Source organism: Aethalodelphis obliquidens, unplaced genomic scaffold, assembly GCF_003676395.1.
Source record: "Aethalodelphis obliquidens isolate GAN/ISIS:26980383/991018 unplaced genomic scaffold, ASM367639v1 scaffold1, whole genome shotgun sequence".
NCBI lineage: Eukaryota > Metazoa > Chordata > Mammalia > Artiodactyla > Delphinidae > Aethalodelphis > Aethalodelphis obliquidens.
In genome coordinates this window covers 66,994,458-67,016,572 of record NW_020837945.1, presented here as the reverse complement: position 1 = coordinate 67,016,572, position 22,115 = coordinate 66,994,458, and the positions used below count along the sequence as shown (strand labels likewise).

Below are 22,115 nucleotides of genomic sequence, written 5' to 3'. Positions count from 1 at the left end.
GCTCTGTGGCACGTGGGATCCTCCCGGACCAGGACACGAACCCGCATCCCCTGCATCGGCAGGCGGACTCTCAACCACTGCGCCACCAGGGAAGCCCCTCATATATCTTTTTTTCTACCCCTTTAAACCTTCTAGATCCTTACTTTTTAGATGTCTTATAAACAAAGTATAGCTTATTTCTTCTTCAAACTATCAGTTTTTTTTTTACAAATTTAGCAATTTATTATGATGATTGATGTGTTTCTATTCATTGTGATTATTGACATATTTACACTTTCCTGTTTTGTTTCTGTTCATCTTGTTTGATTTTGTAGATAGTTCATTCGTAGCTGTGCTCCGTTATAATGATTCCATACCTGCAATTCTTAGGGATCTAAATCTGTCATTTGTTGTTTCTGCTGAGTCCAGTTCATACATCTTTGCTATCTTATATTTTTTATAATCTTTGTGAAATCATACAAGATTTGATCAGTAGAGCCCTGCAGGGCTTATTTGGGGGAAGTCTTCCTCTAGAAAGGCTATGCTCTGGCTTCTGCTTGTTACTAAACTAAACTTCATCCAAGGCCTACATTAGCTTTTCTCGAGAGTTTTGGTTCAGAACAGAAGTCTGAGAATCAGCTTCTCCTCCTATTGCTACTCCAAAAATCTATTATTCCCTCAACCTTTTTGCAGTAGGACTCCATTCCCATTGCAACCCTGTTTCTTCCTACTGTCTGTGAATCCAGGCTGGCTTCCTACCACTCTTGACTCTTCTTTTTCTGACCCTAGTTCCTTATTTCTCTGGTCCCACATCACATGAATTTCTGCTCTGGTTCCAAGTCTCCAAAGCCAGGCTCTGACTGCCCAGTATGTTCTGACTATTAGAGGCCAGTAGCTCTCAATTGTTTGCTTTTGGGGGTGGTTACAGGTGTCCTTTGGGATTTCACCTGCTGATTGAGACCAAGAGTGCCTTAAAGAATGTGTGGGGGCTTCCCCGGTGGTGCAGTGGTTGAGAATCCGCCTGCCAATGCAGGGGACACGGGTTCGATTCCTGGCCCGGGAAGATCCCACATGCTGCGGAGCAACTAAGCTCATGTGCCACAACTACTGAGCCTTGCTCTAGAGCCCATGAGCCACAACTACTGAGCCCGCGTGCCGCAACTACTGAAGCCCACACGCCTAGAGCCCATGCTGCACAATGAGAGAAGCCACTGCAATGAGAAGCCCGTGCACTGCAATGAAGAGAGCAGCCCCTGCTCGCCGCAACTAGAGAAAGCCTGCGTACAGCAATGAAGACCCAACACAGCCAAAAAAAAAAAAAAAAGTGTGTATGTGGAGCTGGGGAAGGCAGGCCAGGGTTACACAGAGTCCTAGTGAGCCATAGTACTGGAGCAGAAATCTTTGTTATGGATTTTTTCTTAATAATTTTAGGATAGCATTTCCCACAGAGTGTTCTATGGACACTTACTTTTCACAATGTTAATAAATATTACACAGATAAAGGGTTTTATGGTCAAATGATTTCAGACTTTTGGTTAAAACAAAATTAAATAGTTGTCTTTGTTCATTTCTACTCAGAGCCTTTAATATATTAACAGGCATCATGAACATCTAAGAGTAATTTATAAATGATGAAACTCATAGTATACAGTGTCTCTCAATCCCAGCCTTTTATAGAGTATTTTTGAGACTAATATTCTAAAGAACATACTGGGAAAACTGATTTAGAGTGACTATTCTGTTGAGAAATGTCAGCAGATAGAAAAATACTCTGATTCTTACTTCAGGAATCTTATTCTTTACTCTTAGAGCATTGGAAAATATAAAACCTTCATGTTTAGCTTTGTGCACGCCGGCATACCATGGGACCAGGAATACTGGAAAAAATTTTGGTGAATTAACCTTTTGTAGTCAGCTTAGCAAATTAGATTGGCTACCTTGTTCTTGCTAAGAGTAGAAGCAGAAACATCATCTTGGGAGAAATGCAATCTCTTATAATTCAGACTGTTCATAAGATTGCCTGTTTTACTCTGCATGGACGCAGATAGTAATCCAATACTCAAGTGGAAAAGTGGAAAGTACTTTAATACCTTTCACTGATGGTTTGATAATGCTGCTCAAAAGACTGGATCTTGAAGGATAGCTTAGTAGCATCTCTGATTCTCCCAGAAAAATTCTATGTATGTTTAGGTAATCATGCTGATCTAGTCACTTAGCTGGCGAATTAATGTTTTTTGCTTTCTTTTTTTCTTCCAGATGTCTTCTGTAAAGTGGAGATGCCCTCCCAGTACTGCTTGGCCTTGCTAGAACTAAATGGAATCGGCTTTAGTACCGCAGAATGTGAAAGTCAGAAACACATAATGCAAGCCAAACTGGATGCAATTGAGACGCAGGCCTATCAACTAGCTGGCCATAGTTTTTCTTTCACCAGTTCAGATGACATCGCTGAGGTTGTATGATGGGAATAAAAAATTTAGAAAAGTCATTTTTAAAGCAAAAACGTGTGTGTGTGTGTGTGTGTGTGTGTGTGTTTCATAAGTGTGTTTATCTAAGTACCAAAGATCAGTAAAATAAAACAGTTAACTAGAATACTTTGGAGATAGAATATTCTAACATCTCCTTTGTAAGTTTATACCTATATTTATGAATAGGAAGGTAGTAAAGAAGTATCCTAGAATGTGTGTTCCATAAGGAGATTTGCCTGGAACAGAAGGGGCACCCAGTAAATATTTTTTTATTTTAAAAAATTAACTACCACTATGAGATCCATAGTGGTAGTTGTATAACAGTGTAGGTGTTTCTCCATGAAGTTAGTAATTTCATGAACTCTCACTCCTTCTTCACTGCAAAATTAGATATTTTTCTTAGATGTTAGTGAAAAAGGGATTTTGGGAACGCTCTGCTTTTTTAAACCTACTAATATTTTTATCATCTTAGATAAATTTTGACATAGTTTACTCTTCCCCCCGCCGCCGCCCGTCAAAAGTTGGTGTTCTCTTCCCTCCCCACACTCCATAAAGGGTGGTTGGGTTGTTTTAGAGGAGTTACTGATACAGGGTGGGTGCTTACTCTTGATATCTTTGAAGTTCTATTGTTATCTAGATGTGATTCAGTATTATAGTATATTGGTATTATAGACTTTAAATCCAGACTTCTTGGGTTTGAATGCTACCTGCTCTATTTATTAATTAACTCCATGACCTTGGACCACTTCATTAACTCTATATCTCAGTTTCTTCATCAGTAAAATACCTCATGTTAGAAATACCTCATAGAGTTGTGAGGAATAAGCAATAAATGTAAAACACTTAGAACAGTGCCTATCTCATAGTAAGTGTTGTATAAATATTATATAAAGGGCTTACAAATGCCCCCCCCCCACTTTAGCCACAGTTATGCGTTTTTAAAAAATGAGGAACTTTGTTTCTCCTAATCACGTGGTACATTTGTATTGAATTCAGTGGTGTTTTTTGGGGTGTTTTAAAATACTTTCTTTTGATTTCTTTAGTCCACAAGTCCCCAAGCCAGAACCTAGCTCGCTACACCTAAAATTACATGGGGAACTTGTCAAAAATATAGAATCTCTGGATATCAGCACAAGTAGGCTTGGGGCAAAGGCAAGAACCAGTACTCTTGTGATTCAGATGGGTGCAAAGGCATGTGGGCCTTAGGCCTAGACCAAACTCTGGCCTAGAATAAAAGTCCTTTGATATTATTGGCTTGTTCTTAGATCTTCATGTTAAAATGGAAGTTATATTAAAGGTAATCTAACATTTTCATACATTGATTATTTTATCCTTGGTGATTTTAAGTTGAATCTTTCAAATAGGCAAGATGTTACTAATCATCTAGAGCTGCAGTGTTCAATAAAGGAGTCACTAGCCACTTATCTCTGTTTCAGTTTAAATTAACTGAAATTAAATAAAATATATCAATTAAGTTCCTTAGTCATGCTAACCATATTACAAGTGTTCAATAGCCACAGGTGGCTAGTGGCCACTATATTGGACAATACAAATATAGAACAGTTTTATTATTGCAGAAAGTTCTTGGATGGCACTGGTCTTGAGAAGGTATCAGCAAAATATGACTTGCAGGCCAGATCTGGCCTGCCACCTGTTTTTGTAAATAAAGTTTTATTGGAACACAGCTATAGCTGTTCATGTACTTATTGCCTGTGGCTGTTTTCATTCTATAATGGCACAGTTGAAAAGGTGTGACAGACAGTAAAACAAAGCTAAAAATATTTACTGTCTGGCCCTTTGTAGAAAAAGTTTCTGACTCCTGGTCTAGAGGGAAGCATGGGTTAGTAGAAAGAAAAAGGACTTTAGAGTTAGAAGACTTTGGGTTCTAATTCTTAATTCTACTACATTTTGGGCATGCAACTTTGAGCAAGTTTCTCCAACTGTCTAAACTTTGCAGATTTGTCATAAAGTTGTTATAAGGATTGCATGTTAAAGCACCTAGCCTGATGGCTGGCACATAGGAAGTGCTTAATAAATATTAGTGTCTCTTGCTCCCATCCAGTTCAACTCCCTCAGTCACAGATGTGTTAGTTAAGACCTGAAGAGAGAATTTATGTGTGAAGTTTTTATAATTAATTCTGAAGGATTCACCAAAAATGGAAGCTTAAGATAAAACTTGAGATCTTTAAATTGTCTTAATTATGATAGGTCTTCCTTCCTGGGGTTGTCGATTTATTGTTATTGTAATAATGTTTCATTTTTTCTATTCAGTTATTTTCTTCTCTCTTCTCTGCTGTCATTCATTTATATACTCTTTGATAAGTATATTAGAGTTGCCTGATTAAATACCAGCACTTGGTTAAATTTGAATTTCAGATGAACAGTGGACAATATTTTAGTATAAGTATGCTCCATGTCATTCAAATTTGGCTGGGCATCATGTAATTTTATTTGCTAAATATAGCAACCCCAATCCTTATGTGTGCATATGTTCATATCTATATAACACAGTCTTTGGGCAAGTTAGTTATTAACATCCATAGTAAGCCTCAGTAATTTTCATGCCTAGGACCCCACTTATTCACACTACTTAAAACTAAAACCAGATTTTTGTTTCTGTCATCACCACTGTTCTAGGGAAACAGGTATATCTTTACTTCCACCCCTGGCCCAACTTGTAGAAAAAATTCTCATGCAAAGGGTTTCAATTTTTAGAATTATTATTGGGAAAATAATCCAAGGTTCAATAAATCTTGCTGAAAGTATATAAATGAATGAGTAGAAAGAGTAGATAGTGTTCTGAATTGCCTAAATTGGAACCCCTCTAACAAGAACTAGTGAGTTTAAGGTATACATGGGATCTTCCCTCTGACCCGCAGCCTGGATCCCTGTTCCGTGTAAGCCTAGTTTCTTCAGTGGGTGCTTACTGGCCACTCTCTAACTTTCATTATTGCTGCATTGGCTCAATCACCTTCTCCTGGCTTTTTGCCCAGGGCCTCTCAGGGTCTAGCCTTGTGGTAGTGGAATTAGATGGCTTTTGGGGCCCCTTCCTACTTTAGTGTTCTCTGAGTTTTGTGATCACACAATAGCCACGAAGGCTCCCATGTTTATCCTCTATGGGGCTTAAATGATCAAGCAGCCGCATTGGTCACCACATCAAGGAGTATTTAGGTGAGCTTATAATCAGAGCAACCTAAAGTCGCAATGCCAATAGTTTGTCAGTCGTTCAGCACAGAATATACATTCTTGTATTCTTGACTGTTTAAGAGCCTGGTGTTACTGTTAATCTAATACTGACTAAATTAGGGTATGGACAGCCTACTTGATGTAAGATTTTATTGCCATTATTTATTAAATGTGATAATTCCAAATTGTCCAAAAATATTCTTACAATCCATGTTGAAATGTATAGAATCTTTTCTCGAATAACTTTTTAAAATGTTTTCTGAATGATAATACTTGTGATTTGATTCTTGACTAAAGAAGCATTAATTTCTTGCAGGTTTTATTTTTGGAATTGAAGTTGCCACCAAATGGAGAGAGAAAACACCAAGGCAGCAAGAAAACTTTGGGTTCTACCAGAAGAGGGAATGATGATGGATGGAAGCTAAGGCTGGGAAAACAGTTCAGCACTAGTAAGGTGCTCTTTGGGGCAGTCACAGGGCAGAATCTGAACTACTTTTAGCATTTTGGTGTCCTGAAAGAATGCTGATGAAATCAAGATCCAATGTAGTACACCATTTGAACTTATCCAGACAAAAACAAATTGGTTTTTTGTTCAGCTGCCCACAAACAGTATGGAAACATTCCAGCATGGAAAATCTGGATCATAATCTGAGTTAGCAATTGTGTCCTTCCTATCATTAAAACAGTGTAAAGGTTTGTAAATTCAGACCTATATAGACATTAATTATTGATATGCACTACTCTTGGACTTCTAGTATAATATAATTTCTGTCGTTATATGAACATGAACAGAAAGGTATGGAAGAATTTAAAAAATAAAAAGACAGTCAATATAAATAAAATTTTGTTTTTTTCAATTTCAGAGCAAAATAGTAAGTTTTCCATGCATTTGTTTTGAGAATCTAATCTGTTAATTTCAAAGTCAAATTGAATCACAACCCTTGGAAACTGTATACATGGGACAAAAGAGAGAAAGCCTTAATTTTACATTTTTACTGAATGAATTATCAATGGAAAATAAGGATAGAAAGTACAGCCACAACAGCCATGGAGAGAGCAGTCCAAGTTGCCATTCTGTAGAATTTTGACCATAATATTATTAATTATGACTTGCCTGCCCCGGGGAAGTTTCCACAGCTTCATTCTGTAGCAAAACTTTTTATTTAATCGCATTGGCCCTTTTACCCTACAAGTTTTTGTTCCTTAAAGGTTCATTGAATGTCTGTAGCATGGAAAATTCAAAGTTTTAAAAATAAATTTCCTTGATACAAAGACCATGAAAGTATTATGGCAAAAAGAAGGAAAAAAAAAAGACTGGGAAACTTACAATCACATGAGCAATGGAGGAGGAAAATATAAAGGAAAGAGATGATGTAAACAATTGGGTGGGGTGTGGGGAAGCAGCTGTTTTACTAAGTTGACATCTCATTGATTTTTTTTTTTTAATAGTAGATGTAAATTGACATTACTCAACATTAACATGTTTACATTTTATAATCTATAGTTATTATAGATTTATCATTATGGTGATTTCCAAAAAACCCAAATAGTAATTTTATAATAGTAAAGTTGAGTTTAGATACAGGAGTTATCAAATTTAGTTTTGAGATTATATTGTTTACTTAAAAGAGATTCTAGTTTGCTATGGAATTTGGACAAGAATCTGATCCTACTTTATTATAATTCTTTGGCAGGATGTTTTAAATAAATTAAGGGCATTACATCCTTTACCAGGCTTGATATTAGAGTGGAGAAGAATCACTAATGCTATTACCAAAGTGGTCTTTCCCCTGCAGCGGGAAAAACGTCTGAATCCTTTCCTTGGAATGGAAAGAATCTATCCTGTATCACAATCACACACTGCTACAGGTAATGAGAAATCTTAAATATGGATAATATCCAGTTTTGCAAAAAAAAAATTCATATGTAATATTTGCTTATGTAATAAGCAAATAATAATATTTTAATATAATATAATAATAATAATATAATATTTGCATATGTAATATTTGCTTATGACGACCAAGGAATTCGAATGTTGATCATTGGGTTCAGTGAAGTTCTATAAACATTTATGAAACGCATACTACATCCAAAGCATAGGTGAATATCAGGTAGATAAAGAGATGAAATTTAGTAAGATAACAGTTCCTGCTTTCAAGTACTGTATAGAGTAACTTGGATGTCTGAGATTGGATGAGAGTATGGCCAGGAATTAAATATTTATTTGAGTCAGTGATCTTATCTAATTTCAGTCACAGCCCTATTCTGAATCTCTTAAGAGTCTCTCCAAGTTGAATCTAAGTAGGCCTGTGCAGTAATAAGGGAGTGTCTTACTTTACTCAATCGGAAAAGAAAGCTGTAGAGTCCTTTGCATGTCTTTTGGCCCTCTTGGGATCAGTATGCATGTAATCTCATGAAGAAAAAAAAGCATTCTTTTTCTAGGTAGTGCACAGCTTCACATATTTGTCAAATGCAATGTGCAGTGGAAGAAAGGGCAGCATTAACTCCTTCATAGAGGGGGCATTTTAGTTTGGTGGTATAGAATGTGGACTTTGATATCACATTTTCACAAGGTTTGAATCTTGGTGCTGAGAATCTTTAGACAAGGTACTTAACCTTTCAGTACCCAAGTTTCCAAATGTATAAAACAAGATAATAACAGTCCTACCTCACTGGGTCATCCTGAGGATTAAATAGGTCAGTACATGTAAAGTGTTTAGAATGATGCGTGGTACATTATCAGTTGTTGCTGTTATTGAGGATGGGGGCACCGTGAGGAGCTGCTTTTCTCTTTGCTTGCTTAGTCTCTGTTCTAAACAATTCCTCTTCCTTCTCCCTATTTAGGTAACCTCTTGGTGCTTCTTGCCTATTTCTTGCCCTGTTTTAAGTTTCATTTTGAAACGTGTGCTAATGTGTAAACTTATGTAAAATAAATCCTTGTTGGTGAAAAAACAATCAACCTAGAGTTTTCAAAGCTTTTGCACATTTATTTGTTGCTTATAAAGCAGAAAGTCATCAATTCCTTGTTGTTTTCCTGATTGTTTTTCATTATACTATGCCTACATTTAAAGAATATTTTAGAAATACAAGCTTACCTAAGTATAGTAAAGCCCTTTCATTATTAGAATTAATCTTCATGAAGCTATATTCATGTTTTGTAATTTACTTTTGCCATTTTATTTGTCTACCAGTGTTACCTCATTAATTCAAACACTAGACCTGAATATTAAGTATTGATATTATCATAGAAGAGAAGACAGTGTGCTGAGGCAGAAAGAGACTTGGATTCTTTCCTGTGCTATTTGTTAGCTTTATAAAATTGATTAGGCCATTTAATGCTAATAAGTGTAATAATATCTACCATTAATTGAACACTAATTTTTGCTAAAATCAAAATAACGAGGATATAGTATCAGGAGTTTATTCAGAAAAACAGTATCTGAGATACTTAAGATCTCTGATTCATCTAAAGAAGATGGAATTACATACAGTAGCTAGTAGAGAGCCTGTTAGAATGAAGAGTGTCATAAAACAGAGGATTTTTTGGTCACTATATGTGTATGATAAAAACTGCAGTAGCAGTCAGTTACCCGAACTTTTTGAACAACACCTGTGTGTTTTTGAAAAATTCATCCAATAAATAAATAAAATGTAAAATATTTGGGGGAAATTAAAGGCCATAAGCATTAAAACAAATAGCTTTCTGTTTCCTAGAAAATGTACTAGCCACCTGATTCTAGTCATGTCAGTGCTACCTACCATTGATTCTTGTGATAAGTGATGAGGAGGAGGAGGAAAACTGGCCAGGTGATATCTAGAAAGTAACGTTCTAGTCACCATCTCTCACTACTACTCCATCTCCTGCATCCTGTGGCCTAACTCCTGTGGCCCCAGTTGTTCTGTTCAGCACTCAGTTGCTCTTCTGCTTCAGATCCTCTTTTCTGTATCTTGTTTGTTCCTGGCTTTTAAAGGCTTCGACAGTCATTTCTCCTAAGATCCATTTGATTTGTCTTTTACTCATTTGTATAACTGCTAGCATTTTATAGTGCTAACTTCTGGTACTCATTTTAGCGTAGAAATAGTATGATTTATCATATTCTTATCATGGGATTGTTTCTGTAGAACGAGGTTAATTATAAAACACTGTATTGTAGCTGATTCATATATTCACTTATATCACGATTGGTCTTGTACTTGTTATTTTTAGACACATGAACATAATAAAGTGTATATCATTTAAATTTAGTTTAACAATAACAGAGCATGCATTTTTAGGATAACTCAGAAATGGTATTCGTGTTAAAGTAAATGTCAGATTTCCCCTCTTCCCTTCCCCCCCTAATTTTATGTCTTCATTCTGCTTGATTTCAGGACGAATAACCTTTATAGAACCAAATATTCAGAATGTACCAAGAGATTTTGAGATCAAAATGCCAACACTAGTAGAGGAAAGCCCACCTTCTCAAGCCCTAGGCAAAGGCCTACTTCCTATGGGCAGGTAGACTCTATTTCTCTTTATTTGGGTTAATATACTTCTGGGAGTATGAATGGCTCAAAAATAGCCTATTGGACAAATAATGAAATCAGTTTAATTTTCTGTTCCAGGCATACACATTTCTATTCTATTTCAAATCCTGAGTCTGTCTATAAAGAAGCTAGTTGATGGCAAAAAGCTGGAAATCTGGGTCACTAATTAAATCAACCAGCACTATATGCTTAAGTCAAAAACTAAAGGGACAAGTTTAGCAGTGTCTAGAACATCCCCCTTCCTGCCCTCTTCATATGCTCACAAAAGGAAGAAAAAGCACAGATCATTTATATTAGATATGGTCAATGAGATTTACTGAATTGAGTGAAGCAGTTTGTGGGAAAGGTTATTACAGAAATACCTTCCTGTTTAATTGAAGGTTTGCTGAACGAGGTCTAGTATATTTGTTAAGCTTTAAAGTGTGTTTCAAATAAGGTTTTTAAATTTCTTAGATGGAAATATTGACTTACTGAAAAACTCAGACCATTTTCATATATTTAAGACTGCTTCATGTCCAGCTGATGATGTTTTTCGCACAACAGAGGAGGAAAAAAGAAGGGTTGTGGCCTGAACCCCAGGCACCAGGCAAAGATGGAGGAGAGAGCCTCAGACAGAGGAATGCCGTTTTCAGTTAGCATGAGACATGCCTTTGTGCCTTTCCCAGGTAAGGTGACCGATGATAGTTTTTGAGCTTCTTTTTGCTGTGGGAATGGTTTTCAAAGCACTGATAAAGCCTGATTTATGAATAAGACTCAGAAGAATACATTAGTTTCTCCATCTTTCCTCTCTTTGGTGGAGCCTGTTTTTCCCCTTCATGTTGCCAGGTTTATAACAGTCAGTCATTATTGTCTTCATGATCTGCTCTGTGGGAAACCTCTGTGCTGTTTGCTCAGCATCCTGCTGAAATCATGTAATCCTGGGTCATTGTAAACCTTTTTGCAAAATCCAGTGAATTTTGTTAGTTGTCATCCTCTTTGACTTCTCTATAGCATTTGTCACTCTGTTAACCCTCTCTTTCCTCAATTTCTCTCCCCCCCGACCTCTAAGGGCACAATTTTTTTTTTTTGGTCTCTTTCTAACTTGTTTTGCTCTTTTGTTTCTTCTCCAGTTCTCCCCACTGCTGCTTCCTATTGCAGGGGGTAACCCTCAAGGCTATCTTACTTCTGTCTGACCTTTCCTCAGTACTCGTCATCAAAACATTTGGAAGTCATGATCTATCTCCCAGATCATCCCTATTATTTGTATACATATTTGCTCTTTTTGCCACCTGGCAGCTCTGGGTGAGTGCAGTTAACCAGCTGAATTTATTTGAATTCTGTCAGAAATTTATATTCCAAGGGTGAATTCAGGTCTATGATAGTATAACCCATTTGGCAGTTTTCAGCTTTGCTTTTTAAATATGAACTACCAGCATTTTGCCATTGTAACTATATTTAAGTATTCAGTTCTGTGGCATTAAGTACATTCACATTGTGGTGCAGCCATTACCACCATCCATCTCCAGAACTTTTTATCATCCCCACCTGAAACTCTGTACCCATTAAATATAACTGTCCCCCTGGATTCCCACAGCACCTGGCAACCACCATTCTATTTTCTGTCCCTATAAATTTGACCACTCGAGATCATATAATATTTGTACTATTGTGCCTGGCTTATTTCACGTAGCATAATGTCTTCAGGGTTTATTCATGTTGTAGCAATTGTGTCAGAATTTCTTTCTTTTTTAAGGCCAAATAATATTTCATGATATTTATTTATTCTTACCTAAATAATAAAACTGTGTTTAACACAACAATATTTTATACTGATTTTGTTTAAAATTTTAAAATTAATTTAAATTAAATGTATATGGATTTAACCTGAAAATTTCTGCCATTTAAATGTACTGTTTAGTTAACTATCTAAAATAACTATTGATGGGGTTTATCCCAGGTATGCAAGGATTCTTCAATATATGCAAATCAATCAATGTGGTAAACCATATTAACAAATTGAAGGAGAAAAACCATATGATCATCTCAACAGATGCAGAAAAAGCTTTCGACAAAATTCAACACCCATTTATGATAAAAACCCTCCAGAAAGTAGACATAGAGGGAACTTACCTCAACATAATAAAGGCCATATATGACAAACCTACAGCCAACATCGTTCTCAGTGATGAAAAACTGAAAGCATTTCCACTAAGATCAGGAACAAGACAAGGTTGTCCACTCTCACCACTATTATTCAACATAGTTTTGGAAGTTTTAGCCACAGCAATCAGAGAAGAAAAAGAAAGAAAAGGAATCCAAATCGGGAAAGAAGATGTAAAGCTGTCACTGTTTGCAGATGACATGATACATAGAATCCTAAAGATGCCACCAGAAAACTACTAGAGCTAATCAATGAATTTGGTAAAGTAGTAGGATACAACGTTAATGCACAGAAATCTCTTGCATTCCTATACACTAATGATGAAAAATCTGGAAGAGAAATTAAGGAAACACTCCCATTTACCACTGCAACAAAAAGAATAAAATATCTAGGAATAAACCTACCTAAGGAGGCAAAAGACCTGTATGCAGTAAACTATAAGACACTGATGAAAGAAATTAAAGGTGATACAAATAGATGGAGAGATATACCATGTTCTTGGATTGGAAGAATCAACATTGTCAAAATGACTATACTACCCAAAACAATCTACAGATTCAGTGCAATCCCTATCAAACTACCAATGACATTTTTCACAGAACTAGAACAAAAAATTTCACAATTTGTATGAAAACACAAAAGACCCCAAATAGCCAAAGCAATTTTGAGAAAGAAAAATGGAGCTGGGGGAATCAGGCTCCCAGACTTCAGACTATACTACAAAGCTACAGTAATCAAGACAGTATGGTACTGGCACAAAAACAGAAATATAGATCAATGGAACAGGATAGAAAGCCCAGAGATAAACCCATGCACATATGGTCACCTTATCTTTGATAAAGGAGGCAGGAATGTACAGTGGAGAAAGGACACCCTCTTCAATAAGTGGTGCTGGGAAAACTGGACAGGTACATATAAAAGTATGAGATTAGAACACTCCCTACCACCATACACAAAAATAAGCTCAAAATGGATTAAAGACCTAAATGTAAGGCCAGAAACTATCAAACTCTTAGAGGAAAACATAGGCAGAACACTCTATAACATAAATCACAGCAAGATCCTTTTTGACCCACCTCCTAGAGAAATGGAAATAAAAATAAACAAATGGGACCTAATAAAAATTAAAAGCTTTTGCACAGCAAAGGAAAGCATAAAGAAGACGAAAAGACAACCCTCAGAATGGGAGGAAATTGCAAATGAAGCAGCTGACGACGGATTAATCTCCAAAATTTACAAGCAGCTCATGTAGCTCAATATCAAAAAAAATAAACAACCCAATCCAAAAATGAGCAGAAGACCTAAATAGACATTTTTCCAAAGAAGATATGCAGATTGCCAACAAACACATGAAAGGATGCTCAATATCATTAATCATTAGAGAAATGCAAATCAAAACTACAATGAGGTATCACCTCACACTGGTCAGAATGGCCATCATCAAGAAATCTACAAACAATAAATGCTGGAGAAAAGGTAACCCTCTTGCACTGTTGGTGGGATTGTAAACTGATACAACCACTATGGAGAACAGTATGGAGGTTCCTTAAAAAACTACAAATAGAACTACCATATGACCCAGCAATCCCACTACTGGGCATATACCCTGAGAAAACCATAATTCAAAAAGAGTCATGTACCACAATGTTCACTGCAGCTCTATTTACAGTAGCCAGGACATGGAAGCAACCTAAGTGTCCATCGACAGATGAATGGATAAAGAAGATGTGGCACATATATACAATGGAATATTATTCAGCCATAAAAAGAAATGAAATTGAGTTATTTGTAGTGAGGTGGATGGACTTAGAGTTTGTCATACAGAGTGAAGTAAGTCAGAAAGAGAAAAACAAATACCGTATGCTAACACATATATATGGAATCTAAAAAAAAAAGGTTCTGATGAACCTAGGGGCAGGACAAGAATAAAGATGCAAACATAGAGAATAGACTTGAGGACACGGGGAAGGGGAAGTGTAAGCTGGGCTGAAGTGAGAGAGTGTCATGGACTTATATATACTACTAAATGTAAGATATGGGACTATATGTATATGTATAGCTGATTCACTTTGTTATAAAGGAGAAATTAACACACCATTGTAAAGCAATTATACTCCAATAAAGATGTTAAAAAAATAAAATAATTCTTGATATATGGTTGGATTTAAGTCTATTGTCATTTGTATTTTGTTCTATCTGTTCTTTATTCTTTTTTAAAAACTGTAAGTGACTATTTTTGTTATTGTTTTATTTCCTCTATTTTTTTTTTTTTTTTTGCGGTATGCGGGCCTCTCACTGCTGTGGCCTCTCCCGTTGCAGAGCACAGACTCTGGATGCGCAGGTTCAGTGGCCATGGCTCACGGGCCTAGCCGCTCCGTGGCATGTGGGATCTTCCCGTACCGCGGCATGAACCCATGTCCCCTGCATTGGCAGGAGGACTCTCAACCACTGCGCCACCAGGGAAGCCCCTCTATTATCTTTTTAACTCTATATCTTAGATACTTCAGAGTTTACAATATGCATCACATCACAGTCTAGCTTCAAATAATTTTATACCACTTCATCCATAACGTAAGGAGTGTTTTTCCATTTCCCATTTTTTGTAATACGTTTAACTTCTATGATTATTATAAACTTCGCTATGTAGTTTTTTTTTTTTGCTGTAAACAGTTATGACCTTTCAAAGAAATCAAGAAACAAAAGTGTCTTTTCTGTCTGTTTACTTTTTTACCCTTCCTGGCACTCTTTGTTCTTTGAAGTAGACTCAAGTTTCCATCTGTTATCAATTTTCTTTACCCAGAGTACTTCTTTAAGGTTTTTTTTGTAGTGCAGTTCTACTGACAGTGATTTCTCTGAGCATTTCCATGTCTAAATTTCTCTATTTTATCCTCACTTTTGTAAGATTTTTTTATTTGACATAGATTTATGGGTTTATAGTCCTTCTCTTTTAGCACTTTAAATATATATTTCCATTAGCTTATGGTTTGCATTATTTCTGATGAGAAGTACACCACTATTTTTCTTGCTATTCTTCCAAGCATAATATATTTTTTCCCAGGATGCTTTTTTGATTTTTTAAATTTGTTATTCAGTTTTAGCAATTTGATTTGGGTGTGAGTCTCTGGGTGGTTTTTTATGCTTTACTATTTCGGCTTTTGAGTTTGCTGAATTTCCTGAGTCCACTTAGGTTTTTTTTTCTTTCTTTTTCTTAATCTATGTGCTTATATTTTTCATTAAATTTGGAACATTTTCAACCATTATTTCTTATAATATTTTTGTCCATATTTTGCCCTTTTTTCCTATTACTCCAAATATACATGTGTAATACCACTTAGTATAGTCCCACAGATCACTGAAACTTTTTTTCTTTTCTTCTTTATTCCCCTCTCTTCATTTTTTTAAACTCTGTACTGCAATGGATATTTTCTACTGACTGTTTTAATGTTCACTGATCTTTTTTTCTACAGTGTCTAAATGCTGTTATATCCTTTTAGTGAATTTTGCATTTCAGATATTGTATTTTCAGTTTTAGAATTTTAAGTTTTTGTATAGTTTTCATCACTTTATTGTAATTCACTATTTGTTCTATCATTATTTTTATATGTCTTTAAATTCCTGAACATATTAAAATTCCATCATCTCTGTAATTTCTGAGTCATTTTTCTATTGACTGAATTTTCTCCTGGTCAGAGTTACATTTTCCTGGTTCTTCATATGTCTAGTATTTTTTTTATTGTATGCTGAACATTATGGTTACTACATTGTTAACTCTTTGGATTTTGTAGTCTTCATTTATAGCGTTTTCTTCTGGCAGGCAGTTAATTTACTTTCACATCAGCTTGATCATTTTGAGTCTTTTAAGCTTTGTGAGCAGACGTTTAGAGTAGCCTTTACTCTAGGGCTAGATTAACCATCATTGTAAGGTTTGGCCTTACTGCGGTCTCTACTTTGTGCTCAAGTTGTTCAGCAGGATTTCTCCACTCAGTCTGGTCAGAGCCTGAACATCTTTCAACATTCAAGAGTATGTTGTTCAAGTAGTTCAGCTGATAGCTGAACTTTGATAATAGCTATTTCTTTAGTGTTTGTTCTTTGTCTGGTTCTCTGAACTTTCTCCCTGCACAGTTTAGTATTTGGTCAAAAATCCAAAGGGATTACTGTGCATATTTCTGGTGATCCTTTTATGCAAAGTTCCTTTCTCTCCAAATTTCACAAGTTGTAGCAGCCTCAGCAGGCCCAAATTACACTTTCTTCTTCCAGCTCAGAGACCACAGTGCTTTGTTTCACCTCTTTCCCTGAGCTGCCTCCATTCAGAAACTTGAGACAGTTGCATGGCTCCTCTTATCTCCCCTCTCCTTCCCCTTTCTCAGGGATTGTAGTCCTGCATTGCCTATTGTCCAACATCTGAAAACTGTTATTTCATATAGTTTGTCCAGTTTTATTTTGTTTAGGGCAGAAAGGCCATAAAAGTTGTGGTCATTTGTTTCAAATCAGTATTTATATATTTTTGAATTGGTTATTCGTTCACATAGTTCAGAAATCAAAATATTTAAAAGGTATATATTGAGAAACTTTGCTTCCTTCCCTGTCCTAGCTACCCTGTTATGTATAACTCTTATAGTTAATTACATATTTGAGTTTCTTATATATCCTTCCAGTATTTCTTTATACAGATACAAGCAAATATGAATATGTACTATTTTCTTCCTCTGTTCTTACACAAGCATAAGCATTCTGTATACACTGTTGTTTGCTTTGTTTTTTTGTTTAATATTTTTATGCTGAAGACTTGTGATTATCAGTAAAGAAATTTGAACGTAAGCCAGTTTAATTTGTATGCAGATAATCTTTGCAGCAGCCTGTGGGCTTGTTTACTGAGTCACAGAGTTAAAAGCCTGTTTAATTTTGATGGATATTGTCAAATTGCCATCTAATGGGACACAGTTACCATTTACTTCCAAGTAACAATGTATGAGTGTTTCTTTCTCCACAGCCTTGCCACAGAATGTGCCATCCAACCTCTGGATTTTTACAAGTAGAAAAGAATTGTTTCTTGTTATAGAGTTAATTTGCATTTCTTTTATTGTGAATGAAGTTAAGCATTCTTTAATAGGTTTAAGATTCTTTTGTTTTTATTAGTTCTGTGAATTGCTTGTTTATATTTTGTTCTTGATTTATAGCACCTCTTTTATACAATATAGCAGTGAGTCCTTTGTGATATCAGTTGCAAATATTTTTCTACTTTTTCTTTAACTATGCTTTTGCTTGTTCTATTTTGTTTTTGCCATGCTTATCCAGTCATTCCTAGTCCATAGATAAATTATTTGAATCCTCTTAATTATTTGAATACTCTTTTTCACATACAGGCCACTTGACCTTTTTTTGTTGAGCAAGTTTATTTTCAAAGCAGAGCACACATTTCTCTCCATACCCCTTAAAATGTCAGCACACATTAGAAACCAGTTTCTTGATTCACTCATTCATTCATTCCTTCAACAACCATTTGTTAAGGACCTATTAGGTACCAGGAATTGTGCATTTCTGTAGAATGCAAAGGAAGATTATCTCCCATCCCTAATGGCTCAGTGTTCCGTGGGAGAGGCATGAAAGAACCATTTTAGATTATGTATCAGTGCTATAGGAACACTGAGGAAAGCACTACCACAGTGGTTAACGGGCAGAGGTCAAGGGTGGCTTTACATATATTACATATCCTTGAAAGCTAAGCATAAAATTTTTATATGTTACAGAGCTGAATTGCATCATATTAAGAGCAAGGTTTTAGCTTTTTTTGATTTGAGCTTTTTTACATGATCTCACGGTTGTATGTTGGAACTAAATTTCTGTCATCCTGCTCAGTGTTATAAAACTTAGTTTTGTCTTTGTACCGACTTTTCTAAAATCATTTCTGTTTCAGGTGGTTTAATATTAGCTGCTGATTACTCTCAACTTGAGCTGAGGATCTTAGCTCATTTATCCCACGATCATCGTCTCATTCAAATACTAAACACTGGAGCTGATGTTTTCAGGAGTATTGCAGCTGAATGGAAGATGATTGAGCCAGAGTCTGTTGGGGATGATCTGAGGCAACAAGCAAAACAGGTGGTCTTTACTGAACATGTTTAACATAAATGAGGAGAATTTTTATGATTTAAAAAAAATTTTTTTAACTATCTCAATCATTTGTGGTTGAGGAGTGATTTCTCCCTCTTTGGATTTTTCACAACGTTCACCTGAGCCTGTCTCATGGTATTCATATTTTCCTTTGTAGAGTCAATAGAAAGAATCAGGTAGAGTTAGTCCGAGCCTACTTAGTTCTGGGAAATCTATATGCATTAGTGGTAGATATTGTGGTGGTGGTGGTAGATATTGTGTGTGTGTGTGTGTGTGTGTGTGTGTGTGTGTATTTTTAAAATCTCTTTCTAGTCTGTAAGCACACAAATATTTATCTTTTTATATTCACACGCATTGAGCCATGGTGCCTTTTATAGAAGGATGCTCTCTGAATGTTTGTTGAAAAATAAATATTGCTGAGCTGCGGATTATAATCAGTAACTATTAGCTTTTTAGTTATTTTAAGATTTATTTATTATTATTTTTTAAAATAGATTTTATTTATTTATTTTTGGCTGTGTTGGGTCTTTGTTGCTGCTCACGGGCTTTCTCTAGTTGCGGTGAGCGGGGGCTACTCTGTTGCGGTGCACGGACTTCTCATTGCAGAGGCTTCTCTTGTTGCGGAGCACGGGCTCTAGGCGCGCAGGCTTCAGTAGTTGTGGCACACTGGCTCTGTAGTTGTGGCTCACGGGCTCTAGAGCACAGGCTCGGTAGTTGTGGCGCACGGGCTTAGTTGCTCCGCGGCATGTGGGATCTTCACAGACCAGTGATCGAATCCGTGTCCCCTGTATTGGCAGGCAGATTCTTAACCACTGTGCCACCAGGGAAACCCAGCTTTTTAGTTTTTTGAGGCCATTAGTTAGCTAATCTGCCTGTAAAACTTCATACTGCCCTTGGACTTTTCACATGGGCCCATATTAGTTCCTACTCCTGGATGACTGTTGGGCACAGGGAAAATCAAAGGCCACATTCACACTGTTCCCTGGCCTAGATTAACAACTGATACTTGTTTATCACATGACCTGTGGGAAATCTGATGCCCTTTTCAAGAGAGCAGGATTGTTGGCTGAGGTAAAGGCACACCACCTCTAAGATCCTGCTTTACTAGTTTTACATTTGCACTTCTTGTTACTCACAGCTGTGATTCTTGACTGGCTTATTAGGCATGAAACACTTCCTCTCACCACTGCCTGTTTAGCACCAACACTTGTTTCTTCCACTATTTAGAAAGCCAGTTTTGTCTTCTCTATTTAATCCTCTCAGATTAAATCCTGCATTTAGCAAGAATCAAACCCTAAGTTAAATAGGTAATATTCCAATATTTAATCCTCGTAGTAAGTACATGAAATAGGTTTTATTATTATTATTCCCATTTTACATAGGAGGAAACCAAGGCACAGAAAGTTAGTAGTTTGCTTAAGGTCATATAGCTATAAGTGGTGGAGCCAGGATAAGTTCAGAATGACAGAACTTAGACATTCTGACTCCATAATCTAAACATTTATATACTGATGATAGCTGCCTCTATTTAATAAGTTCTTGCATGATTTAATAGGGTTTATGATATACCAGTTTTTTTTTCTTGAATCGTCATGCACTGAACCATCTAATCTAGATCTCAGTCTTGCTGAGGTATCAGTTAGCACTAAGTAATATCTGAATTAAGAAAAAAAAGTGTAAAAAGACCTAAAAGGAAAAGAAAACAGGAGTGAAAAAACTCCCTCTCAATGTAATTAAAAAAAAAATACTTTGGGAAGTATTTTGGATTTTGATAATCAATTTTTGCAAGTTATCTTTTTAAATTTTATTTAACAATATTTATATGATCTTGCTTTATGTCAGGTGGTATCCTACACACACACACACACACACACACACACACATATAAAATAACTCATCTAATCCTAACAAACTCATGATGTAGATATTACTGTCCTCATTTTATAGTTGAAGAAACTGAGATACAAGGTAGATTGTGCAAGATAATACCTCTTGTAAATGGTGGAACTAGGATTTGAACCCAGGCAATACTTATTAATAAATCAGTTTCTTTATTGACCTATTTAGACCATTTTCCTCCACTACTCCCAAAATTTTCTCAAAAGTTTGTCTTTAACCCAAATGAATTCTGCAATTGTGGGATTTCAGGTGGCTGTGAGATGAAGAGGATATTTATTTCCAATGACGTCCTCCCTATTATGAAGCCATGTAGTCTACTCTTCCTGCTTTTTTAGTGCTATTCAAAGGTGAGGAGAGGAATGTTTGTAATGCTTCTCTTTCCTGACTCCTAGGCACTTCTTTAAGCAGCAGTTAATGAAGTATTATGAGGAGTAGAAAGCTTCTCTGAAGAGTTCTGGATAAATGACAGTCAGAAATATTTCCTTTTAAACAACTAGGGTTATTTTCTTCACCCACTCATATTCATTCATATTCTGCCCCTTCTTCTCTTTCTCTCCACACCTCAAAAAGTATTGCTAAAAGGCAGTAAAGGCGCTCACTGGATATCAGCTTCTATGGATCTAACCCACCAAAGCAAATCTAATCATTTCTTTGACTCACTATGAAAAGTTTACCAAATCTCAATCCTAATGAACTTTTTATGTTTGCATTTTATGTAGTTATGACCTATAATTTACTTACTGTGTGTGATGAGTCCCTTTCAGATTTGCTATGGAATCATTTATGGAATGGGAGCTAAATCTTTGGGAGAGCAGATGGGTATTAAAGAAAATGATGCTGCTTTTTACATTGACTCCTTCAAATCCAGATATACCGGTAAGGAAGCATTGAATGTTAATTATCTTCTAGATACTATTCTTCTCAACTCTCTTTCCATATTATATTTTTAAAAATTTGTGTTACAGAATTTTCTATTAACAGAAGTTTTCATCAAGCACTGTTGATTAAATAACATCAACCTTACTTAGAGATGTGCTTTTTTCATAAAAGTAGGGACAGAAATGGAATAGCAAAATGAAGTTGATGTATATGCTACTGTGTCGTTGTGAAAATCTTATAAAATCTAGGAATTGTCCTGTGCTTTAGGTTTACATAGCTTTATCTTGAAACAGTAAACCATTGAGTAAATGTACCAGAAACTGTGAGAGAAAAATTGCTTTTATAGAGCAGTTTGAATATCACCATTTTAAATTCTCTCTTCTTTCGGCAGTTTATTGAGGTAATTTGCACACAGTAAAATTCACCTTTTTTAGTTGTATAGTTCTATGAATTTTGACAAATGCACGCAATCATACTGTCTACATTACAGCTGAGGTATGGAACCATCACCTCATCATCTCAGAGAGTTCCTTTATGCCCCTTTGTAATCTACCCTGTCCCCAGTCCCCAAAAAGAAAAACTTTTATTCACACATGACATGATCTTGTACATAGAAAATCACATAAATTCAACAAAAACAACTACTAGAACAAATAACTAAATTTGGCACAGGTTCCCACCATACAAGGTCAGTTTGTAAAAATCAGTTGTATTTTTTTTTTTTTTCCTTTTTTTGGCCATGCCAGCATGGCATGTGGGATCATAGTTCCCGACCAGGGATTAAACCCATGCCCCCTGCAATGGAAATGCGGTGTCTTAACCACTGGACCACTAGGGAAGTCCCTGAATCAGTTGTATTTTTATATACTAGCAATAAACAATTAGTGAATGAAGTAAAAATAAAACCATTTACAATAACATCAAAA

General features: G+C 35.9%; 1 protein-coding gene across 8 annotated transcripts in view; it reads left to right on the top strand.

The window, feature by feature from the left end:
• Nucleotides 1-22,115, top strand: part of POLQ (DNA polymerase theta) — a 113,890-nt gene that overhangs the window by 78,365 nt on the left and 13,410 nt on the right. For 3 of the 8 annotated variants that reach the window (XR_003432706.1, XM_027106000.1, XM_027105994.1), the window contains exons 20-26: nucleotides 2,236-2,429; nucleotides 5,947-6,084; nucleotides 7,325-7,499; nucleotides 10,005-10,131; nucleotides 10,704-10,825; nucleotides 18,215-18,399; nucleotides 21,075-21,186. Coding sequence is in view for 5 of the 8 variants with exons in the window: in XM_027106000.1 (XP_026961801.1) it covers nucleotides 2,236-2,429; nucleotides 5,947-6,084; nucleotides 7,325-7,499; nucleotides 10,005-10,131; nucleotides 10,704-10,825; nucleotides 18,215-18,399; nucleotides 21,075-21,186 (1,053 nt within the window). In the remaining 3 variants the exon portion in view is untranslated. Of the gene's footprint in view, nucleotides 1-2,235; nucleotides 2,430-5,946; nucleotides 6,085-7,324; nucleotides 7,500-10,004; nucleotides 10,132-10,663; nucleotides 10,826-18,214; nucleotides 18,400-20,559; nucleotides 21,187-22,115 lie in introns of those variants that run through there. The other 5 variants (XR_003432723.1, XR_003432717.1, XM_027106003.1 and 2 more) reach the window with 5 other exon arrangements.